This window comes from Marmota flaviventris, chromosome 7, assembly GCF_047511675.1.
Source record: "Marmota flaviventris isolate mMarFla1 chromosome 7, mMarFla1.hap1, whole genome shotgun sequence".
In the NCBI taxonomy this organism is placed as follows: domain Eukaryota; kingdom Metazoa; phylum Chordata; class Mammalia; order Rodentia; family Sciuridae; genus Marmota; species Marmota flaviventris.
This window is the reverse complement of record NC_092504.1, coordinates 114,532,243-114,552,701: the sequence shown is the minus strand read 5'-3', so window position 1 is coordinate 114,552,701 and position 20,459 is coordinate 114,532,243. Positions and strand designations below refer to the sequence as shown.

At 32.7% G+C, this 20,459-nt stretch overlaps 1 protein-coding gene across 1 annotated transcript; it reads left to right on the top strand.

Moving 5' to 3' along the window:
• Positions 1-1,565: 1,565 nt before the first annotated feature.
• Tdo2 (tryptophan 2,3-dioxygenase) lies at positions 1,566-19,517 on the top strand. Its single transcript, XM_027926751.2, has 12 exons — positions 1,566-1,600; positions 1,794-1,899; positions 2,839-2,929; positions 6,830-6,900; positions 8,026-8,153; positions 9,390-9,576; positions 10,798-10,905; positions 13,543-13,654; positions 15,726-15,783; positions 17,048-17,127; positions 17,636-17,726; positions 19,364-19,517. The coding sequence occupies exons 1-12, from the start codon at positions 1,566-1,568 to the stop codon at positions 19,515-19,517; spliced, it is 1,221 nt and encodes a 406-aa protein (XP_027782552.1).
• The last annotated feature ends 942 nt before the right edge of the window (positions 19,518-20,459 follow it).

Here is a 20,459-nt window from a genome sequence, read left to right as displayed (position 1 = left end):
CTAGAATATCCATTTCTTTCTAATTTATAGGGGAAAAGCCAATTTCCTTATTAGTTTCACCAGTATGTTTACCAATAGGGGAAGAGCACTTCTCAGCTCAAAAGGCTTAAGGAGAGTGCAATAAATTATTTAGCTCTGTTCTTTAAAAGCACATACCTACTTGCAAAACCAAATGGAGAAAGAGGGACAATCAGATATTCTCTGCTTTCAAAAACTGTGGCCCAGGACACCAGAAAAAGGAACAGTGATGCCATCCCTTTCCCATGTAAGTTCCTGTCCCATGTGCAATCAATTACCAGGGTCTGAAAATCCCAAAGGAATTATGACCGGTGTAGGATATGATTTTGATGATTTCCTGCTTCTCTTATAGCATTTTTATGCCGTTTATTCGACAATGTTTACACATTAAAATGATAATTTATTATACAAATCAACACTTTAGGGTATAACAGGATCTTCAAAATTACAATTAATTCGAACACTTTCATTACCTTTTCTTGAGGAAGTTGATAGGTACAGAAGTTAATCAGGTTTCCCCATATCACACAGTAAATGGTAAGGTCAAGACTAGAAAAGATGTTTCTGACTTTGGAAAAGTGGAAAAGTACCTATCATTTTAGTGGGGGGGGGGGGGGAGTAAATAGGAAGTGCTGTCTCCGAGGACAGTTCTTAGTGAGCAGCAGCCAAGGCAGGCTAAGGTCAAGGCTAAGAGCTTCTGCCCTGATGTGAGGGTCCCTACAACAATTCTTTAGAGCTTTTAAAAAAAGCAAAGTAAAAAAGACAAACAGGATGAAATTTAGCTCATTGTTTCTAGAAAGCATTTTTTTTTATTGCTGACATTGTTTCAAATTGTGGACCCACAGCTATTATTGTTTTTAAATTCTCTATAGACAATGTGTCCTGATGTGGATGACTCCTATTACCTGTCATTGGTGTGACAGGATGAAGCAATCCACTTCAATTACAGTGCAATGTGTTGAGAGCTTAACTGCTCCTAATTATTAGAGGAGATTTTGGCCAGGATAACTCTGATAATAAATGCAAGTGAGCTCTGAGCAGGTACTAGCCTCTGTTGTAGAGTGCTTTCTTTTCCCCAGAGACATTCAAATTCAGTTATTGGCTTAAAATTCAAAAGAATAAGCAAATATGAAAGAATAAATAAATACTTGTTTCTTTTTTATAATCTGATCATCATTACAAACCCTAACACTACACCAAATTGTTACTTGAAACTGAATGAATGTTTTTTTTTTTAAATTGGACTATTGATTTATTTAAATTTATTTTTTTCACTTTGAAAATAAAAGCAGAACTTAGCAAATCAGGTGATTAAGTTTGGCAGAATAGCTGCTGTACTAGCAAACAAATTGTGCCCAATAAAAGTCCACTCTGAATTTCCCTCTCTGTACCAGTAGAAATGAGAAACTAGCTGGGAATATAAGAAGAATGCTGATTGGCTGGGTCACAGTAAGCAGGATGCATAAAAGGCAGCTGTATAACATCTGGGTAGGTCAATGATACTGTCCATCTAGACTCAACTCCCTGCTCCTCAGTGTCTTTTTAACATGAGTGGGTGCCCATTTTTAGGAAACAACTTTGGGTGAGTATTGACCTATATTCTAAGCGGAGTTTAGCTCTTACAGGTGCCAGGTATGATCATTTTTAATCTCGGAATTTAAGGAGAATTGAAAATTATCACCTTTCTTAAATTAGAAGTTTAATCACTCAATTATTAGTTAACTGTGTTTTCTCAAGCTCTGTTTTTTTTTTCTCCTCATTTATTAAATCCACAGATATGCTTTTAAAAATCTATCTATAGAAGGCAGTGAAGAAGACAAATCACAAGCTGGTGTTAATAAAGCCAGCAAAGGGGGTCTCGTTTATGGGGACTACCTGCAGGTAAGCGGCAGGGTCCTAATGATATTTCACTTCCAGGGTTAGGTTCTAAATTCTGCTATATGACTTTGTTTTTCATGCATCATCAATAGACCAGACTTAAAGATACCTTATTTTCATGAAAATTTATGCTTTTTCAATTTCTGATTGAAAAAAAAAGAGATTCTAGATGAAAAGTCACCTCTCTGATAGAGTAAAAAGCACAGAATCCAGAATCTGGGCAGAAGAGTATAAAAGATAAATTGCAGTTTAGATAACAGGCAGACATTGCACAATGTAGATAAATAAGACGTGGTCAATGAATCTCAACCTAGGTAAATGGAAGTGCATCTCAAAAATGAATTATTTTTATACACTCTCTTCTTAAAGGAGAAATATAAAGATCAGTGAGAATCTTCTTGAAATCATTAGTAAATAAAAGAGAAATCTCAAGTCTCAACAAGTGAGGTATGTGGATATTATTCTGAGCTAAATTTCATCCTGTTTGTCTTTTTAACTGTTTTTAAAAAAGCAAAAATAAGGGACTTTGATGCTTTCATCAATGGGCTTCTAAGGATGAACTGATAAAGAATGTTAAGACCTTCGCAGACCAGGCTCTTTAGTAGAATAAAAGAACAAAGGACAGGAAGATGTAGTCAGCTAAGCTTTTGTCACACTCCCATCATGAGACATGCAAGATGAGACTTCTCAGTGATGTTATAGCACTTGTTATGACAAAGTTCTACCAAATCAAATTTTTCTAAGGACAAAAATCCCAAATTCAACTCACTTCTTATGATGAAACTTCCTACATTCATTTTTTTGAAAGAAACTAGATTGGTTTCTGAGAATCTGGGACTTTGGGGACCTTTTCCAGAGTTATACTCTACTTCTTATTAAAATTGATTAAAAAGACTCAAGTTCTGTAATTCTAAAATCAGTCTTCCTATTTTTCATTTAAAGTTGGATAAAGTTTTGAATGCACAAGAACTTCAAAGTGAAATGAAAGGAAATAAAATCCATGATGAACATCTTTTTATCATAACTCATCAAGGTAAGTTGCAAAGGGCTGGACAATATTTGTTGGGTATTTATTATTGAAAATGAGGACAGCTACCATCTTTTATCTAGAAGATGGTGAAAGATCAAGGAGTTGTTTTTGTTATTGGTGTTTGAAAATATTTTGCTGACAGATTAATTCTCATAGTATCCTTTTGGGACATCACAATAGTCATTTTTATGCCCCTTTACTGCTAATTGGGTCAAATAGGACTTCAGTTTTATCCTTAACTCCAAGGGGACTTTTCATCGCTTGGAATTTCACAAAGAATCTGCAAGTTAAGATGGTGCTATTTCTTGATTTGTAACATTAAAAATCTACTTTCAAGAAATAAATCATTCAAATTTATTGAAGATTTACACAATTTTAGAAAAATCTGGTACTGGGCAAAAATGTGAATCTATTATCAAATGTGTTTATCCTTTATGTATTTCCAGTTTCTGAGCAGCAGTTTTAAGGAGTTATAGACTTTCTAAATTTGGAAGTTCCCTGCACTCTGAAATTGTGTGCAAATTTCCATGAATATGTATCTTAAAGAGTTCTATGACACAAGATATCACGAACACTTGCTCTATGATTGTCAGTGCCATAATACAGTCCTGTATCGACCAGGACCCAGTAACTCATGTTTGTCCATGTCCTATGTCTACACATCTTCCCCTTTCCTACTAATTCATTGTGTTCTTCTCTCAAATTGGTGCTTGCCTCACTGGCCGGTTAAAATGGCAAACTCTGCCAAGTAAAGAAACTAAAGGTGTAAAATAGTTGGTTTTATGTGTTTTAATCCTGTTTTTATATGTGTGTTTTTACTAGTTGCTTATCCTAAAACAAAATCAATAGGAAGCCAGGCATGGTGGTCCACACCTGCAATCCCAGAGACTTGGGAATCTCAAGCAGGAGGATTTTAAGTTTGAGGCCAGCCTCAGCAACTCAGGAAGAGACTCAGTAATTTTGTGAGACCCTGTCTCAAAATTTAAAAATAAAAATACAAAGCGCTGGCAATATTGCTTACTAGTAAAGGGCCCCTGGATCCCTAATACCAAAGGGGGGGGAAAATCAATGAGAGAAGAATCATGGCATAGTATCACAAACTTGGAATTCAGAATCTATTTAGAATACTATCTCTACTATTATATGACCTTAATCAAGTTGCTTAGGTCTGAGAACCTCTTTTCCCCCCATCAGTAAAATGGAGAGAATAATTGTATGTTCCCATTATAGAAATTCTAGGAAAATGAAATAGATCATGTTCATTAAGCAATTAGCCTGAGTTATAGCACATAATGAGCATGCAATGAATGGTGGCTATCATTATTTGAAAGGGACACTTTCCTTCCACCCTTAAGTATAGTATATAGGCAGTAGGTTATGGGACAAGCCACCTGCAAGGTGAGACCTGAAAAAGGGATACAGAAGATAAATAATCTTATCAATAAATATTTTCTCTTTACCCAAACATGAAAATAAGATCCCCCATATCTCCTTAAACATAGATTGAGATTATAACTGGATTTTCCCATTATCATAGAAACATATCCCTTATCAATATGATAGAGCTAAATAGAATGCACCAGAGACATCTAAGATAATTGACTTCAGTGGTCACTAATTATTACATTGACTGACTATTTAATTAATTTATTTGTTATACAATTACCCAGTATTTATATTATGTAAAACACTGTGCTAAGTACTGAGGAAAAATATTAGATGAATATGACAAAATCTGTACTTTCTAGGTACTTCGAGTATTATGGGTAGGATAAGTTAATGGAGAGAACCATTTTTGCTTATCCTGGATAGTCTAGTGACACAAAGGATTCAAAATGTCTCCAATTTCCATCATGTTACTACGAGCCTTAATATTTTGAAACATAGGCTTATGTGTAGGTGTTTAATTGATCATTGTACAAGTGAGTCAACTGAAGTTAAGGAAAATTAAGATTTCCACCCCACTTACAATTGTTAATAACTTCCAATGCATTGATTCTAACTGTGCTTCTTCCAATACCCCTTGCTCTGTCATTTTTGTTTTTTATTCATTTTATTATTTTTTAAATACATGACAACAGTGGAATGCATTACAATTCTTATTATATAGAGAGAGCAGTTTTTTTGTATCTCTGTATATAAAGTATGTTCATGCCAATTTATGCCTTTATACATGTACTTTTTTGCATTAAATTCTTAATACACATATATAACACAATTTTTCATATCTCTGTATATAAAGTATGTTGACACACAATTCAAGTCTTCATACATGTACTTTGTATAATGATGTCCATCATATTCCACCATTCTTGCAAATCCCTGCCCCCTCCCTTTCCCTCCCACCCCTCTTCCCTATCTAGAATTAATCTAATCCTCCCATGCTCTCCCTCCCTACCCCACTATGAGTCACCCTCCTTATATCAGAGAAAACATTCTGTATTTGTTTTTTGGGGATTGGCTAACTTCACTTAGCATTATCTTCTCCAATGCCATCCATTTACCTGCAAATGCCATGATTTTGTTCTTTCTTAATGCTGAGTAAATTCCATTGTGTATATATGCCACTTTTTTTTATCCATTCATCCACTGAAGGACATCTAGGTTGGCTCCACAGTTTAGCTGCTATAAACATTGATGTGGCTGTGTCCCTGTAGTATACTATTTTTAAGTCCTTAGGGTATAGTCCGAGGAGAGGAATAGCTGGGTCAAATGGTGGTTCCATTCCCAGATTTCCAAGGAATCTTCATACTGCTTTCCAAATTGGTTGCACCAATTTGTAGTCCCACCAGCAGTGTACGAGTGTACCTTTTTTCCCACATCCTTGCCAACACTTGTTGTTGTTTGTCTTCATAATAGCTGCCATTCTGACTGGAGTGAGATGATATCTTAGAGTAGTTTTGATTTGCACTTCTCTGATTGCTAGAGATGATGAGCAGTTTTTCATATATTTGTTGATTGATTGTATATCTGTCATTTTTCTTTTCTTTTTTTTAGAGAGAGAGAGAATTTTAATATTTATTTTTTAGTTTTTTGGGGCGGACACAACATCTCTGTTTGTATGTGGTGCTGAGGATTGAACCTGGGCATGCCAGGCAAGCGCACTACCACTTGAGCCACATCCCCAGCCAGGTCATTTTTCTTTAATGACAATTTTATTGTTGTGGTTCCCCATGAAAGGGGAAAACAAATTCATTCAGAAGGTCCTGCTTAAATCCTCCAACAGAGATGCTTTGACAGAACTCTGGCTTAAGCAAATGAGTTTGATCAGAGAAGATGTACTGGACAATGATGAATCAATTGCTGTGAAGTTGCCCCTGGAATTATCCTTAGGACTAATATAAAGCTTTGTCATTATCATTTTACCACAAACATCTGGTGACTTTCCCATTTGTCCTGTGCCTGTGAATTGCTAGATTTTTTTTTTTTTTTTTTTTTTGCAAATAAACAGAACAGAGCATTTTAAGTAACTCAACCTTAATTTTTCAATTTTACTATCCTACACTATTTCATTTAAGTTAATGATTATTAATTTCTCACCTTGTAATTGAAGTTGAGTATCACTGCTTTTTCCCTGCATGCCTGTGGCTTCCACATAAGAAGTGAGAATTAGGTTGCATGCTATGTTCTAAAAGACCTAAACAATATTTTGGTTAAGAGGAACTAGTGTAATAATAGTAAATATAAAGTATATAGGTAAAAGGCCTGACATATTAAAACAATCAATAAATGGAGGCTATTATAATGTTAACATTAATATTTATAGCCTAAATGGGTCTATATTGATATTGATTGGTTTTAAAGTTATATTTTCATTTCTTTTCAATATGTTAAATGTATCTTTTATATAATTATCGTCCAAGAGTTTCTTGTAATTTTCAAATTGAGATTTTTTTTTAACAGCTTATGAACTCTGGTTTAAGCAAATCCTTTGGGAATTAGATTCTGTTCGAGAGATCTTTCAGAATGGCCATGTAAGTTATGACATGATATTCTTTGGAAAAATGTAGAAATTATTAATGTGAAAAACAATATTAAAACCACTTTTTGATGATTTATTTTTTAAAAACACAGTTTAGACAGTATGTTTTTCCCCAGAGGAGACAGTTTAGACATATTTCCCTGTAACATGGCTTTAAGATTCAAATTTGAGTTTCTAGTGCTTAGAACTTAATAGTTTTCTCTTAAAAGCTAGGGGGAATGAAAAGAAATTACAAATAAGCAGAAAAGAACAACAAAAAAAAAATTCACACATAATTCTACACAGAGCTGACTAATATAATAATTTTGCATCGTTCTTTCCAGAACAATTAATATTATATAGTAATACTGGAAAATTAAAAAAAAAAAAACAAACAGTCAAGTTTCAAAGTATTGGCAGGTGACCAGGCTAACTAATAGAGATCCTTTAATTAATAGGCAGTGGGTTTGTATTCTAATGAATAGCAGCTGTGGGAATGTAGGAGCAATAATGAGGAAAGTGGAAAAGACAGAGAAGCAGGAAGCTGAGGAAGAGCAGGAAGAAGGTAAAGGGAAGAAGAGGAGGAAGGGTAGTGGGAAGAAAATGACAAGGAGAACAAAACAAGTGAAAGGCTGGCAGGGCAGTGCTTCAGGGGAAGGCAGAAGTTCCAAGTGCAGTTTCCCACGTTCTCAAGCCCTTTCAGGATAGTGCCCAGCAACAGGAAAGACAGCACACATACCAGACAACACCCTCTCAGGATAAGAGTGCCGTTCCCAGTTTTATCTTTGGCAACTTCTGCTTTCTCTGAAGCGCAGATTTATTCACATGTTACTTAATCCTTTCCTAGAAGTCCGCATTGACCTTTCTTCTTTGAAGCAAAAATAAAAGAGAAACTTGTTTTGGAATCAGTGGGAGTCGTATTTCAGAATTTATTTCTACTTTACTTCCATGTACTTTCTGTTTATTCTAAAGAAATAGAAAGAAAATTCTGATCTTGCAGAATTTCTGTTAGTTCAACATATATTCTGGCACATTTTAGTTCTAACTTTCATCTTTAATATCTACATAAAATCAATAGGATGCATCGTCATTTAACTCTACTCTGCATCTTCTCAGAGTTTTATATCTTCACCTCCAGGTCAGGGATGAAAGGAACATGCTCAAGGTTGTGACCCGGATGCACCGAGTGGTGGTCATCCTCAAGCTCCTGGTGCAGCAGTTTTCTGTCCTGGAAACAATGACAGCCTTGGACTTCAATGACTTCAGGTGTGCACCCGTGGGATTCAGAAAACAACATAGTAGGGTTTATGTGACATGAGGAACCTGTTCTGCTGACACTTTAAGGATTTTGAGATCTTTAATCATAAAGCATTTGGAAAATTATTAAAATATTTTATGACTCATTTTTTACTTGTGAAAATAATATGATCAATTGGTTTCAATGTATCATTGTGTGCCATATTTTTCCAAAAAGCATTTTAGATGATTTAATAAATGGCTAAAATAGTTAACAAAATATGTATAGTTAATTTAAAAATCAAAATCTGAAAATACAAGAAACAGTAGTGATATATATAAAAACATGTCAATCAAAGTGTTATAACTTATGTATTGAGCCACAAATTTTAGCTCAAAAATTTCAGGCAATTATAGCTGTGTGTGTGCATATATGTATGCTTTTTCTCGCCAAAATTAGAAAATTTTTCTCCAGAAATTTACTTTGAGTGCATTATATCTTGTAATGTGCAATGTCCCAAACATATTTGACAATCAAAGGAGCAGTGGTAGAATTCTTTGTGATAGATTAAAAATTTTATTTTCAACATCAGTTAGGTGAAGGACATTTATAAGGATATAAGAGTTTGGGGGTGATTTTTAGGGAGTTAGTAGTCACATTTTTATATTTCCTATTTTGTACTAGGCTGTATCTTATTTCTTTAATGTCCATTATCACACTGATGCTTACAATAGTACTAGAAAACAAGATGAATGATAATATCCAATAATGTAACTCATAGAAAGGATTAAATAATACTTGTAAAACATCTTTTAGCATTGTAGAATGAAACAGTTGCCTATGGTCTACCTATCTTTATCTTAGAAAAAATTAGCAAACACATACATGCACACACACAATTACTAGTATATATGTACATACACACAGACATATATATGCACATGTATACATACATATATATAGATACGTGTGTATATAGTATTCAATATATTTATGTAAATTTATATAATACATAGTATCATATATTCCAAACTATATATTATACATAGTGAAATATATCTGATATTTCACAAATCTACAATCTGTCTGACTTCAAATTGATTGACAGCTCATTTTCCTTATTTCAATAATGGCCCAATCATAGGTACAATTCCAGGTGGTTCATGTGTCTGCTCTTGGTATTATGCTGACAGTCCCTCACAACAGAAGAAACCATTGCAGTGATTTATACTGCTAACCCATTTCCCTTCTGCATTTATTCTCAGAGAGTACTTATCTCCAGCATCAGGCTTCCAGAGTTTCCAGTTCCGACTATTAGAAAACAAGATTGGTGTTCTTCAGAGTATGAGAGTCCCTTACAATAGAAGACATTACCGTGATAACTTCAAAGGAGAAGACAATGAACTGCTGCTTAAGTCTGAGCAGGAGAAAACACTTCTGAAGCTCGTGGAGGTACAGGCTCATATACTGCTTGTAAAGTTTAATTCAATGCATCTAATTGATTTAGTGTCTGCCACATCAGAATTTTAAAATTCATATCAAATAGGGATACAATCGTGGTATATAAGGAAAGAATAAAATTTCCCAAAATGCTAAACTTCTAAATTCAATTTATTATAATTTTGAAAATATCAATACCTTTTTGGGAAATCCAGAAATTTTTAAAATCAAGTGTATATATGTTAATATTTAATAACCTCATGTTATTAAAACAATACCTTTAAACATCCTTGCTGAGCAACTTTTAATCAGCTGATTTTTAGACTGGGTATGAAGAATTGTTCAATAAATTTTATTCTAAAATATAATGTAATAGGAAATTTCCATTTCTTAATTAAGTTTAATTACCAAGAACATACTCTTCAGAGTTTTTTCCCTTCATATCCAAATTCCCTAGGGATATCTATACCTAGTCTTCAGAAATTATTAATTTGATTCTTCATAAGTAAATTACTAAATAAGAATTGTACTATTTTGAATTCTTTCACAAAGCCTTTTACTTTGCAAATTAAACTTTTCTATTAGTGAATTATACTCTCCTTATTAATCCCCTGGATGTTATAAATGTGTCTAGATTACTACATTTCTATGTATTATGATATAATGGCTTATAAAGATGGGGAGAAATTAAATCACAAAGCTATTTTCAAAATTAAATGTAGCTTAAATGATAACTCACAGGTGTGCAAAAATTCATTTTTACTTTTAGATTACGAAGTCTTGTGGAATATAAAAATGATTGGATGTTTTTTTAAAGTTGCTAAGTATACTATAGTCCTGAAATGAAAAGAGATCATATCCTTATGCTTTCTTCAGTTCCTAAATCATAAACTGCTTTTTTATATAAACCAGAATATATCATTAAAACAATGTTTAGATATGTTCATGGATTTCTAGCAGAATATTGGGACTTTTGTAATAAGGTATTTCTTAAAAAAAAGAGTAGATATTATTAATGATGATTGTCTTAATGATTAAGAAAATGAAATATATCAATTGCTCTTTCCTAAGAGAAGAAATTGGAGAGCAAGGAAAATATTTACAAATAAACTTGTGGCATGTTTTTTTAATTATGAATATTTCTTGTTTTGATTTTATAAATGATAGTTATAATGTATTTTAATTATTTTAAATTTTACTGTGTATTAACCTAAAAAATAATATTTACTTAAGGCATGGCTAGAAAGAACACCTGGTTTAGAGCCACTTGGATTTAACTTCTGGGGAAAGCTTGAAAAAAATATCATCAAAGGCCTAGAAGAGGAATTTATAAAAATTCAGGTATTTATGATGCCATAAATATAAAGACAGCTAATATAAATTTATTATAGAAGGAGAATTAAGAGTTTAATATTTTCTTGCTATTTCCTTAAGTTTTCATTTTTTTCTTTCACAAATATATCTTCTGGGCTATATTACATGATTAATTAAATTTTCTTCATATGCAATAAAAATCCACTAAATAAAGACACTAAATTTTGTGTGTGGTGAAAAGCTGAGTTTAGTAGATTTTTTTCAATTTCAATTGAAAATTCCAAATTATGATTAATTCTAGGCACAACTAATCAAACAAAGAAGTAGTCAACCAAATATATTTAGCCATTTAACTTTAGATTTTTCTTATAATTTGCCATGTTCTTTCTTTTGACCAGAAATAATTATTTCTGCTTTAAAAATACTGTTGATTCTTCATTTCCCTCAAGTTGCAAATCTCTCATCCTCTTTTCATGACTAAATTTCTTAAAAGAGTTGTTTAAATTCTCTATCTTGATAGATTGTATCAGAATAGTTCTTAAAAAGTGAACTTTGAAGTCATACTGCATGGGTTCAAATTCCACCTCCACTGTGGAACTGTGTGATAGTAAACACGTTACATAACCTCTCTTTGCTTCAGTTCTTATTAGTAAAATAGAGGAGTCTACCTCACAGAATTATTGTGGGCATTCCATTAGATTGACATTTGTAAAGCATTTAGAACAATGGTTAGTTCCTTATCTCCCATCTAACTCTCAACCTACACATCATAATTCACAAATGGCGTCCATGTAAATAAACCCAATGGCCATTTTTAACATTAATTTTATTTAGCACCCCAACAACACTCAATATCAATGACTATTTATTATTATGAAATAATAATTAAAATAAAATTCAATAAAATAAAATAATATTTTTAATAAATATTGTTTCCATCCTTATTTTTTCTTTTTCTTTGCTTACTCATATTTTTTTTTCACAGAGCAATAAATGCTGGGGTTTTGAACACATTGACTTAGATCCTTTTTGTTCTATCCCTGTGTTCTTTCATTAGTAGATCTCTTTTATATCCATGGTTTTAATATCTTTTTATTTACCAATGATTATCTTTTTTACAAATCAAAAAATATAGAGCATTTATCTCTGGTTTGGATATCTCCTTAGACTTCAGATCATACATTTACAATTCTATTTTATATTTCCTCCTGGTCCTCTTAAAAACACACCAATAAAACAAAACTTAGAAAATTGCCCCTTCCATCCACTCTCATACCAATGAGATCCTCTCAAAGTTAATCTCATATAAAACATGTAATTATCAATAGTCAACTGCAAATGATCCTTGTGCCCAACCCCCTGAGCCACTTCTTTAAGCTATTACCAAATTCTACTAATTTTGTCTTCTGCATGACTCTCAATATTTCTCTTTCACCTACCACCATCACTCGAGCAAAAATTGCCATTGTTTTTTACCTGGACTGAGGGGGTAGTATCTCAACTGTCCTGTCTACCTCCTCAGTATGGCTCCACTCCAGTTCATTTTTGACGCTATAGCCTGAGTAACATTTTTGAAATGCACAACTGATCACATCTCCCAATTGCTTAAAGATTTTTTGTGTTTCCCCATTATTTTTAGAATAAAGATAAAAATCCTTAATGTCATCTACAATACTTTCATGATCTCACTTGGTCTAACCACACTGAACTTATTTCCCTAGCAGAGTCTATTTCTTTGTCTTTACACAATATTTTTGTATGTTATTCTCTGAGTTTAGAATATTCTTCACCAGGTAACTCTGTGCCATTTTTGGGTCTTGGCTCAAGGAAGACTGACTTAGGAAAGCCTTCCCTAATCTCCTTACTATGGGTTACTATGGCACTAATATACTACATAGCACTGTTCATGGTTGCAATTTTATGCTTGGGTAATTGTTCATACCAGATAAGGGTGTGAGATTAGGGAACTCAATTTTTTGCTCACAATTATTATCTCTATCAACTTCACATGAACATTTACTGCAGAAATGAAAAATTAATTGACAATAATACCCAGGCAGCCTCTTTTACCACTCTTGTGTGTTTGTTCTGATGAAGAGAAGATTATTATATTAGCTTGTTCACCCGCTTTGGTTAATTGAGTTGTAATTAGAACATGTGCAGTGGTCAGAAAAATAAATTTTATTTTAAAAAAACCAATAGATATCAAATGAATAAAAACATATCTAAATTATATGTACAGAATGCAATACTGGATATAGCATGTCAATGGAGTTCATGTTTTACTGACCAAGAATTCTGAACTTTTTCTTAAGCACAATTATTTTAATTTTATTATAAATAATTGCTATTTAAAATTCAATCATCATTGATCACTTGTTTCTGCAATTTTGTCATCTTGGTTCATTTTCATGATATTTAGGAAGAATAAATATACAATTTCAGATTTTTACATCATTTAAACTTAAATAAACTCATAGAACCAGTGCATGTGTTAAAGGTTCCTTTTCATAAGAAATAATTTCCAAATTGTAATATAAAATAACAATATAAATATTCCAAGTATACTTTTTTTCTGAATCTGACAGAATATTTCTCCTAAGTGAAGTTGGCTTAAAAATAAATTTATTCTTAGAGAGTATTAATGTAATATTTTCCATGAAGGCTAAAGAAGAGTCTGAAGAAAAAGAGGAACAGATGGCTGAATTTCAGAAACAGAAAGAGGTGTTACTGTCCTTATTTGATGAGAAACGTCATGAACATCTCCTTAGTAAAGGTAGGTATTTTTTCCCCCTAAGGTTCCTTTTCCTGGAATGTATAAGTGTATCACAATATAATTTTAGAAGACTAGGAAACTTTACTTGGGGAACATAGAATGAAAATTGCTATTCTACTTATTGGAAATTATAGGAACAAGAATTGGGTAATGTTGTCACTCATGGTTCTATGTTAACATATTTCTATGCCCAGTGTTCAAAGATAATAGCAATATTTTCAAGTATATGCTATACATGAGAGATAGCGAGGTAAATTTAAAGTGTTTTTTTTCCAAGTAGCTCACAGCCTAAAAGGGAAAGAAAGAAAGAAAAAAAAATCATTGCAATTGTACATACTTTGGTAGAGATAAGAGGACACAAGAGCTACTCAGAGTATGAGGATGACTTGGCAGAGATGTTTTCCAAGATGATTTTTTGTGCAATTTATATTGTGCTATAATTTACTGAAACGAATTGACCAGTAAAATCAGTATCCTCATTACTCAATTTTTTCTTGTATTTGTTTCAGTCTATTGTGTTCATTGAATTTTTATTGTCAAGTACCTCAAAACTCAAACCTCAAAACTAGAAATAGACAGTAGAGCCGCATACAGTGGTGCATGCATATAATCCCAGCACCTCTGGAGGCTGAGGCACAATGATTATGAGTTCAAAGCCATCCTCAGCAAAAGTGAGGTGCTAAGCAACTCCGTGATACCCTGTCTCTAAATAAAATAGAAAATAGAGCTGGGGATGTGGCTCAGTAGTTGAGTGCCCCTGACTTTAATCCCTAGTATTAAAAAAAAAAAAAAAGAGTAGAATGAATCTGACATGACTTTCATATGTATGTGTGTGTGTGTGTATACATACATATACATACACACACACACACACACACACACACACACACACACCACTTGAATCTCTACATCATGTCCAATCACAAGACTGGGATCCTAATTAGAATAAATGTACTTCATGTTTGTATGAATATGTCAAGATAGATTCTACTGTCTTATATGACTAAAAATAAAAAAGAAATAGGCAGAATAGATACAACTTTGAATTTTTATTAGTACAAGGCATATCAGTGTGTGAAAATAGTTTCTATAAGGTGTAAAGTTGTTATCCTCAGTGTTCTCACAAACCTTGGTAAAGTGTGGAAAATTTTGTTTCTATAATGCAGTTAGTGAAGCCTTGTGTAAGACCACACAGATGCTTTGATGTTATACTCCTTAAAGCTAAGGAAACTGCTTTTAAGTGAAATGGAGAAAAACATTTTAAAATGAAGACAAGAAAGTTCTTGTTTAATTTTTTGAAAGGCAATAACCATACTATTTCACATGGAAAATATATTTTTCATGAAAGTTAAGTAATTTCTTCCATACCAGGTTTTCCTAACATTGAAAGATTATGAAATGGACAAAATTATGCTATGTGAATATATAAATATATACAATGAATTCCACTTTTAGAAAATTTTAGTTATAGATGGACATAATACCTTTATTTTATTTGTTTATTTTTTTAATGTGGTGTTGAAGATCGAACCCAGTGCCTCACATGTACTAGGCAAGTGTTCAATCACTGAGCCACAACTCCAGCCCAAATTCCACTTTTAAGTATAATTGAAATACACCTATTTCAAATACACACACAAAAAAAAACAATAAATAAATAGAAGGAAGGCCAGTAGAGTAGAGGAAGGGGTTCAGTGGTAGAGAGTGGGGAGGGAAGGGGAAACAATGGGAAATGAAATGGAACAAATTGTGTTATATGCATTTATCAGTGTGTCAAAATGAACCTGACTATAATGTATAACTATAATGAACGAATAAAATGTATAAATGTGTTTGTATTGTATATGTACAATCTTTAGTTTGCCTTTTAGAATTCAATATTCAAATAATTTTTTGAATGATAATGTTTTCAAATTCAAGCAAGGGATGAAATATTTAAGCTAAAACTTACAATGTTTTCTAATAGCATATCAACCATTTTAAAAAGTTAATATCATTATCTAAGGTAATAACACCATATTAATATGACTGCCCCAAACTACCATTTAAATTACAATTGTGTATCTTGCAGGTGAAAGACGACTGTCATACAAAGCTCTCCAGGGAGCACTGATGATATATTTTTACAGGTAAAGACAAATGAATAGCTTATATATTATAATTATAGTTTAAAACAGTAATTTAATTTTTGAAGAAAACAAAATAATTAAATTCTATTTTTAAATTTTTACATTTAAATGGCAAGGAATAAAATTATAACTTTATCTCTGCAGCAGGTCTCTTTCTTTCTCTCTCAAAGTATTTTATGTTATTAATTGTCCTAACAGGCTAAAATTCAATTTTTTCTGAGAAACTCAGTTACAAAATATATTCTATCATTAAATAGTGTTGCTTGGTTATTTCTGTTTTATAAAATGAAAAAGAATTAATGAAAACATTTTGTTAACCATTGTTCTACTTATTCAACAATTTCAGATAATTTTTTAACTGTCTAAAATGTTTTAAGTGTTCCTTAAATGTCCACATATTCCTTCACGTGTGTGAAGTTTCCATCCGAATCATCCATGTCAAAAACAGGGTAACATGCTAGCAAAAAGGATTCCAATACTTGTATTTTCAGGATGTTTTGCCACCTCATATTTTTAATTTTTCTTTTAGAACTAAGGATAAAATAAAAGACCTCACTCGTGCTAGGCAAATACTCTACCATTCAGCTTTTTTCTCAGCCTATTTTATTTTCTATTTCGAGAGGATCTCACTAAGTTGCCCAGGGTGGACTTGACCTTGGCATTCTCCTGCTTCAGCCTCCTGGGTACCTGGGATGACTGGCATGCTCCACCGTGCCTGGCTCTTTTAATTTTTAATATCCTCTCAAATCTGTTTCTTCAGAGTGTCAGCATAAACAAAACCTTTAAGCTCTTTTCCTAAACTGGAAATACATATATATGATTGAAACTTAGATGTCCTAAGTAAAAAATGCTCTGAGAAAGTTGAAGGATTAGGTGAAAATGAGAAAACAAATATAGGAAATAAAAAGCATTTGTGTGTGTGTTTTGTGTGTATGTATTTCCTAGAAGCTTTTGACCTGTACTAGCTGGGAAATATGACATAGTATAAATATGTTTCTTTTAATTAGAATCTATATTCTTCCTGGTTGTTTTGTGTATACTTCTGGAACTTTCTAGATTTCAAACAAATACTGCAAAGTGAGTATTGTTATTTCCATTTTTGAGATGAAGAAACAGAAACCAGGAGAATAATCCAAAAATGCTACGGATCCTATTAGACAAATATGACATTGCTGCCAGAGCCAACTTATTAATTATAAAACTCATACATTCTTAAGCCATGAATTTTCTTGGGTAGATATCTTCTTATTATTTTCTCCTTTAGGGAAGAGCCTAGATTCCAGGTTCCTTTTCAGCTGCTGACATTCCTTATGGACATAGATAGTCTCATGACCAAATGGAGATGTAAGTCCTCCTTCTATTCTCCAATTCATTCTGATTGGTTACTCAATCTTTTTGAGGGTTCAAGAAAATGTTTCAATTTTATAATCAGAAAAAAAGTGAAGTTAAGGTCAAATAAAATATTGTAATATTTAATAGTAATATGCTTATCTTTATGTCAATGCAATTTTAAAATATAATTTTAATTATCTTTATTTTTTGAGTGAAAATAGAGACCCATAAGGCAAAATTGGCATAGACTCATGAAAGTCATTATGTGGTCTTGCCCTTTGTATTCTTTTCACAGGCTAACTACAATGATGGATGGAGTGAAATGCATGTAGCCTAAACTATGTGGGGTGCTAGGCAACCTTACTGTTTCGCTGGTTCCCACAGGTGAACCTCCCATATGGCTAAGTGATTACAAGTGTCAGCCTTTCCTCAGAAATAATCATTACCAACACTTGTTTTGAGAACATGGTGAACTAATGGCAGAAAAACATTCATGGAGTAAATTTGTGTGTTTGCCTAGATAACCATGTGTGTGTGGTGCACAGAATGCTGGGCAGCAAAGCTGGCACTGGGGGTTCCTCGGGCTATCAGTACCTGCGCTCAACCGTGAGGTGAGTGGGCCTAGGGGGTTCTTCTCATCTGGTGGAAGTCACCAGTCCTTTGTTTCTCCATATCTATGCCCATTAGCTAGGAAAAGTCATTTGTGTTTGTTCCTGTCTAAACTGCTAAAAACACATTTGTAGTTAGATGATTATATTCCTGCTGATCCTTCGAACGTAATTGTGTAAAATCCTCAATTATGAAGCTTCACTCATTTGGTCCAGTGATGAAAAGGAGCGTTGCTACCCAGGGCTGCATGATTAGTGAGAACATAAAAGAATTAATAGTCTTTTTGTCCAGGAATAAAAGTCTTCAATTCATTCTAGCTCAATCTTTAACTACACTAAAACTTTCATCACTAACTCCTCTAATATTTTCTTGGTCAGATAAATAACACAGCTAGACTAGTTCCTTGTTTCCTGATACGACTCTGTTTTATATTGTGAAGCTACTTTCAGCTACTCCAGAGGGTTCTTTTTCCACAGTCTTTACAGAGAAAGAGGTCAATATTTATTGAGGTCTTAAAACACATTGAGCAGATTTTAAGACAATTGCCTTCTTATTTTATTTAATATGCTCATTATTATAGATAGATGTATACTATACGCACGCAGATACACCTAAAAATGAGGAAACAGCTCTGTGGAAAAGAAGAATCAGCTCAATAAGTTAGACATTCACATTTTTGTCCCTGCATTTTTTTATAGTACATTGCTTTTATCCCAAATCTTACTACCTGATTGGCTGATTTATAAAATGCACAGGTTGAAACTGTGATTATACATTTTACATATTTTCATTTTCCATGGGAATAACTTCTGTATGCATGAAATACTAGTTGTCTGTAGAAAATTAGCACATACGTCAGTAGGTGCTGGGAATAATGAACACAAATAGTAGTATTTCTAAGTGTGTTATCATCTCATTTAATCTTCAAAACGACCTGGCCAAACCAAGGGATTGTTTTTTTCATTTTACAGTTAGTAACTGGAACACTGATGTTTAAACACCAAGTCCAAGGCCCAATGGGTTGGGGTGACAGAACCAGAATTCAAACCCATGTTTATTTGACTTCAAAGCAAATATCTTTGTCTATAAAAGTGCAACCTTTAAAATAGTTCACTAAAGAATGCAAAAGCAATTTTAACATAAAAACCACTTCTATAGATATTTTAATCAATCCAAGAAGGTGTTTTAGTTTATTACTCTGTTCATGGCAGTTACAGGGTGGCTCCTTTTGCAGTTGGGAAATACTCTTCCATGAACAACCAAGAATGCATGCTTTTAAATATATCACTTTGTGTACCATCCTTTAAAAATAGGAAATAAGAACACACCCTTGTCCTTATAATGGTAGCATGAAAGTAATGACTCCAGATTTTCATCTGTATCACTCTGGGCTTAATCTACTGAATATATAATATTGTTTTATGAAAATAATCTTTAGATATGATTTCTAAACTAAGTAATCTTAATACTAAATACTACATAATAACTAATATGATACATATGACATATATAACATGCAATATGTGGTAGTGAATATTAACTGTTTAATGAAAAATATTTGAGGAAAGAAATTTGGGGGTGCAAATTTTAAATATTTCACGACAACAAATCTAACACATCTACATATATGTTTTTTCAGTGACAGGTACAAGGTGTTTGTGGATTTATTTAATCTTTCAACATATCTAGTTCCCCGACACTGGATACCAAAGATGAACCCAATCATTCATAAATTCCTTTACACAGCTGAATACTGTGACAGCTCTTACTTCAGCAGTGATGAATCAGATTAAAGTCATCTGAAATATCATTGAATAATTTTATCAGTCTATATTTTATTTTCTACATTTTCATGAGCATGAAGAGTCTTTTTAATGTAATATTTTTGTATACATAGTTTTGCAGCATGGTGTTTTGATTAAATTCTGGAAAAGACTTTATTACTTCATGTTTGTAATGATAAGATCTAACCATTAAAATAAGAAATAATTGAGTTAAATTGTAATATTGTACACAGGTGTTTTCCTATTAAAAATTCAGTTTCTCCTGATACTTTCTTTAATATAATCACTGAATATCATCATTCTGTTTACCTCATACTTCATAACTTGTAAACCAGCTTTTTCTGATATTTTATGTAATAAGTGTCATTCTGTACAAAATTAATTCAAAAAAAACTTCAAAAATAATAAATTTAGTCTTTTGTTGTATATTATTTTTGAAACATTGTTTTCCTTAACATTCTTGATAACCTATAACAGACATTTACCTGACACTTGTCTAGAGGGGATCCATTGGACATTTAGTCCATTTACTCACAGAATTCAAAAGAGTCTGGAACTGGATTCATTTTCTGTCATGGGATATTCCTGGAGACCTTGGGAACTCTTTGTATCTTCTATGTGGATGTTAGCTCTAGTCTTTCCTGTTGGAGACCACTTCCTTCCTCAGGCTGTGTCCCAACTCTCAACCATTTGGACCACAACAGAGCAATAGTGTACCGTTCTCCAGTTCCAGGGCCCATGGTGTGGGAGATACAGTCAACTCTAATATACAGCAAAATGTTCTCCCAAAGAAGAATGTTCTTTCCAGAAGAAAAGAGATGTAAACAGACTAAATAATGACCTCATTCAAATCTAATTCAAAATATTAAATGAATCATTATTTTAAACTTATTGATTTGGTGATTACATATCATATATGTTTTCATTTTCCTTTTTAAATTTTGTTCAAAT

What these genes read in the sequence shown, in the direction of transcription:
- Tdo2 (XM_027926751.2), top strand. Translation starts at nt 1,566, where the DNA reads ATGAGTGGGTGCCCATTTTTAGGAAACAACTTTGG. An exon ending in TTTATGGGGACTACCTGCAG is followed by an intron (nt 1,900 to 2,838) that starts GTAAGCGGCAGG and finishes TTTCATTTAAAG; the next exon opens with TTGGATAAAGTTTTGAATGC. An exon ending in TACCTGCGCTCAACCGTGAG is followed by an intron (nt 17,727 to 19,363) that starts GTGAGTGGGCCT and finishes ATGTTTTTTCAG; the next exon opens with TGACAGGTACAAGGTGTTTG.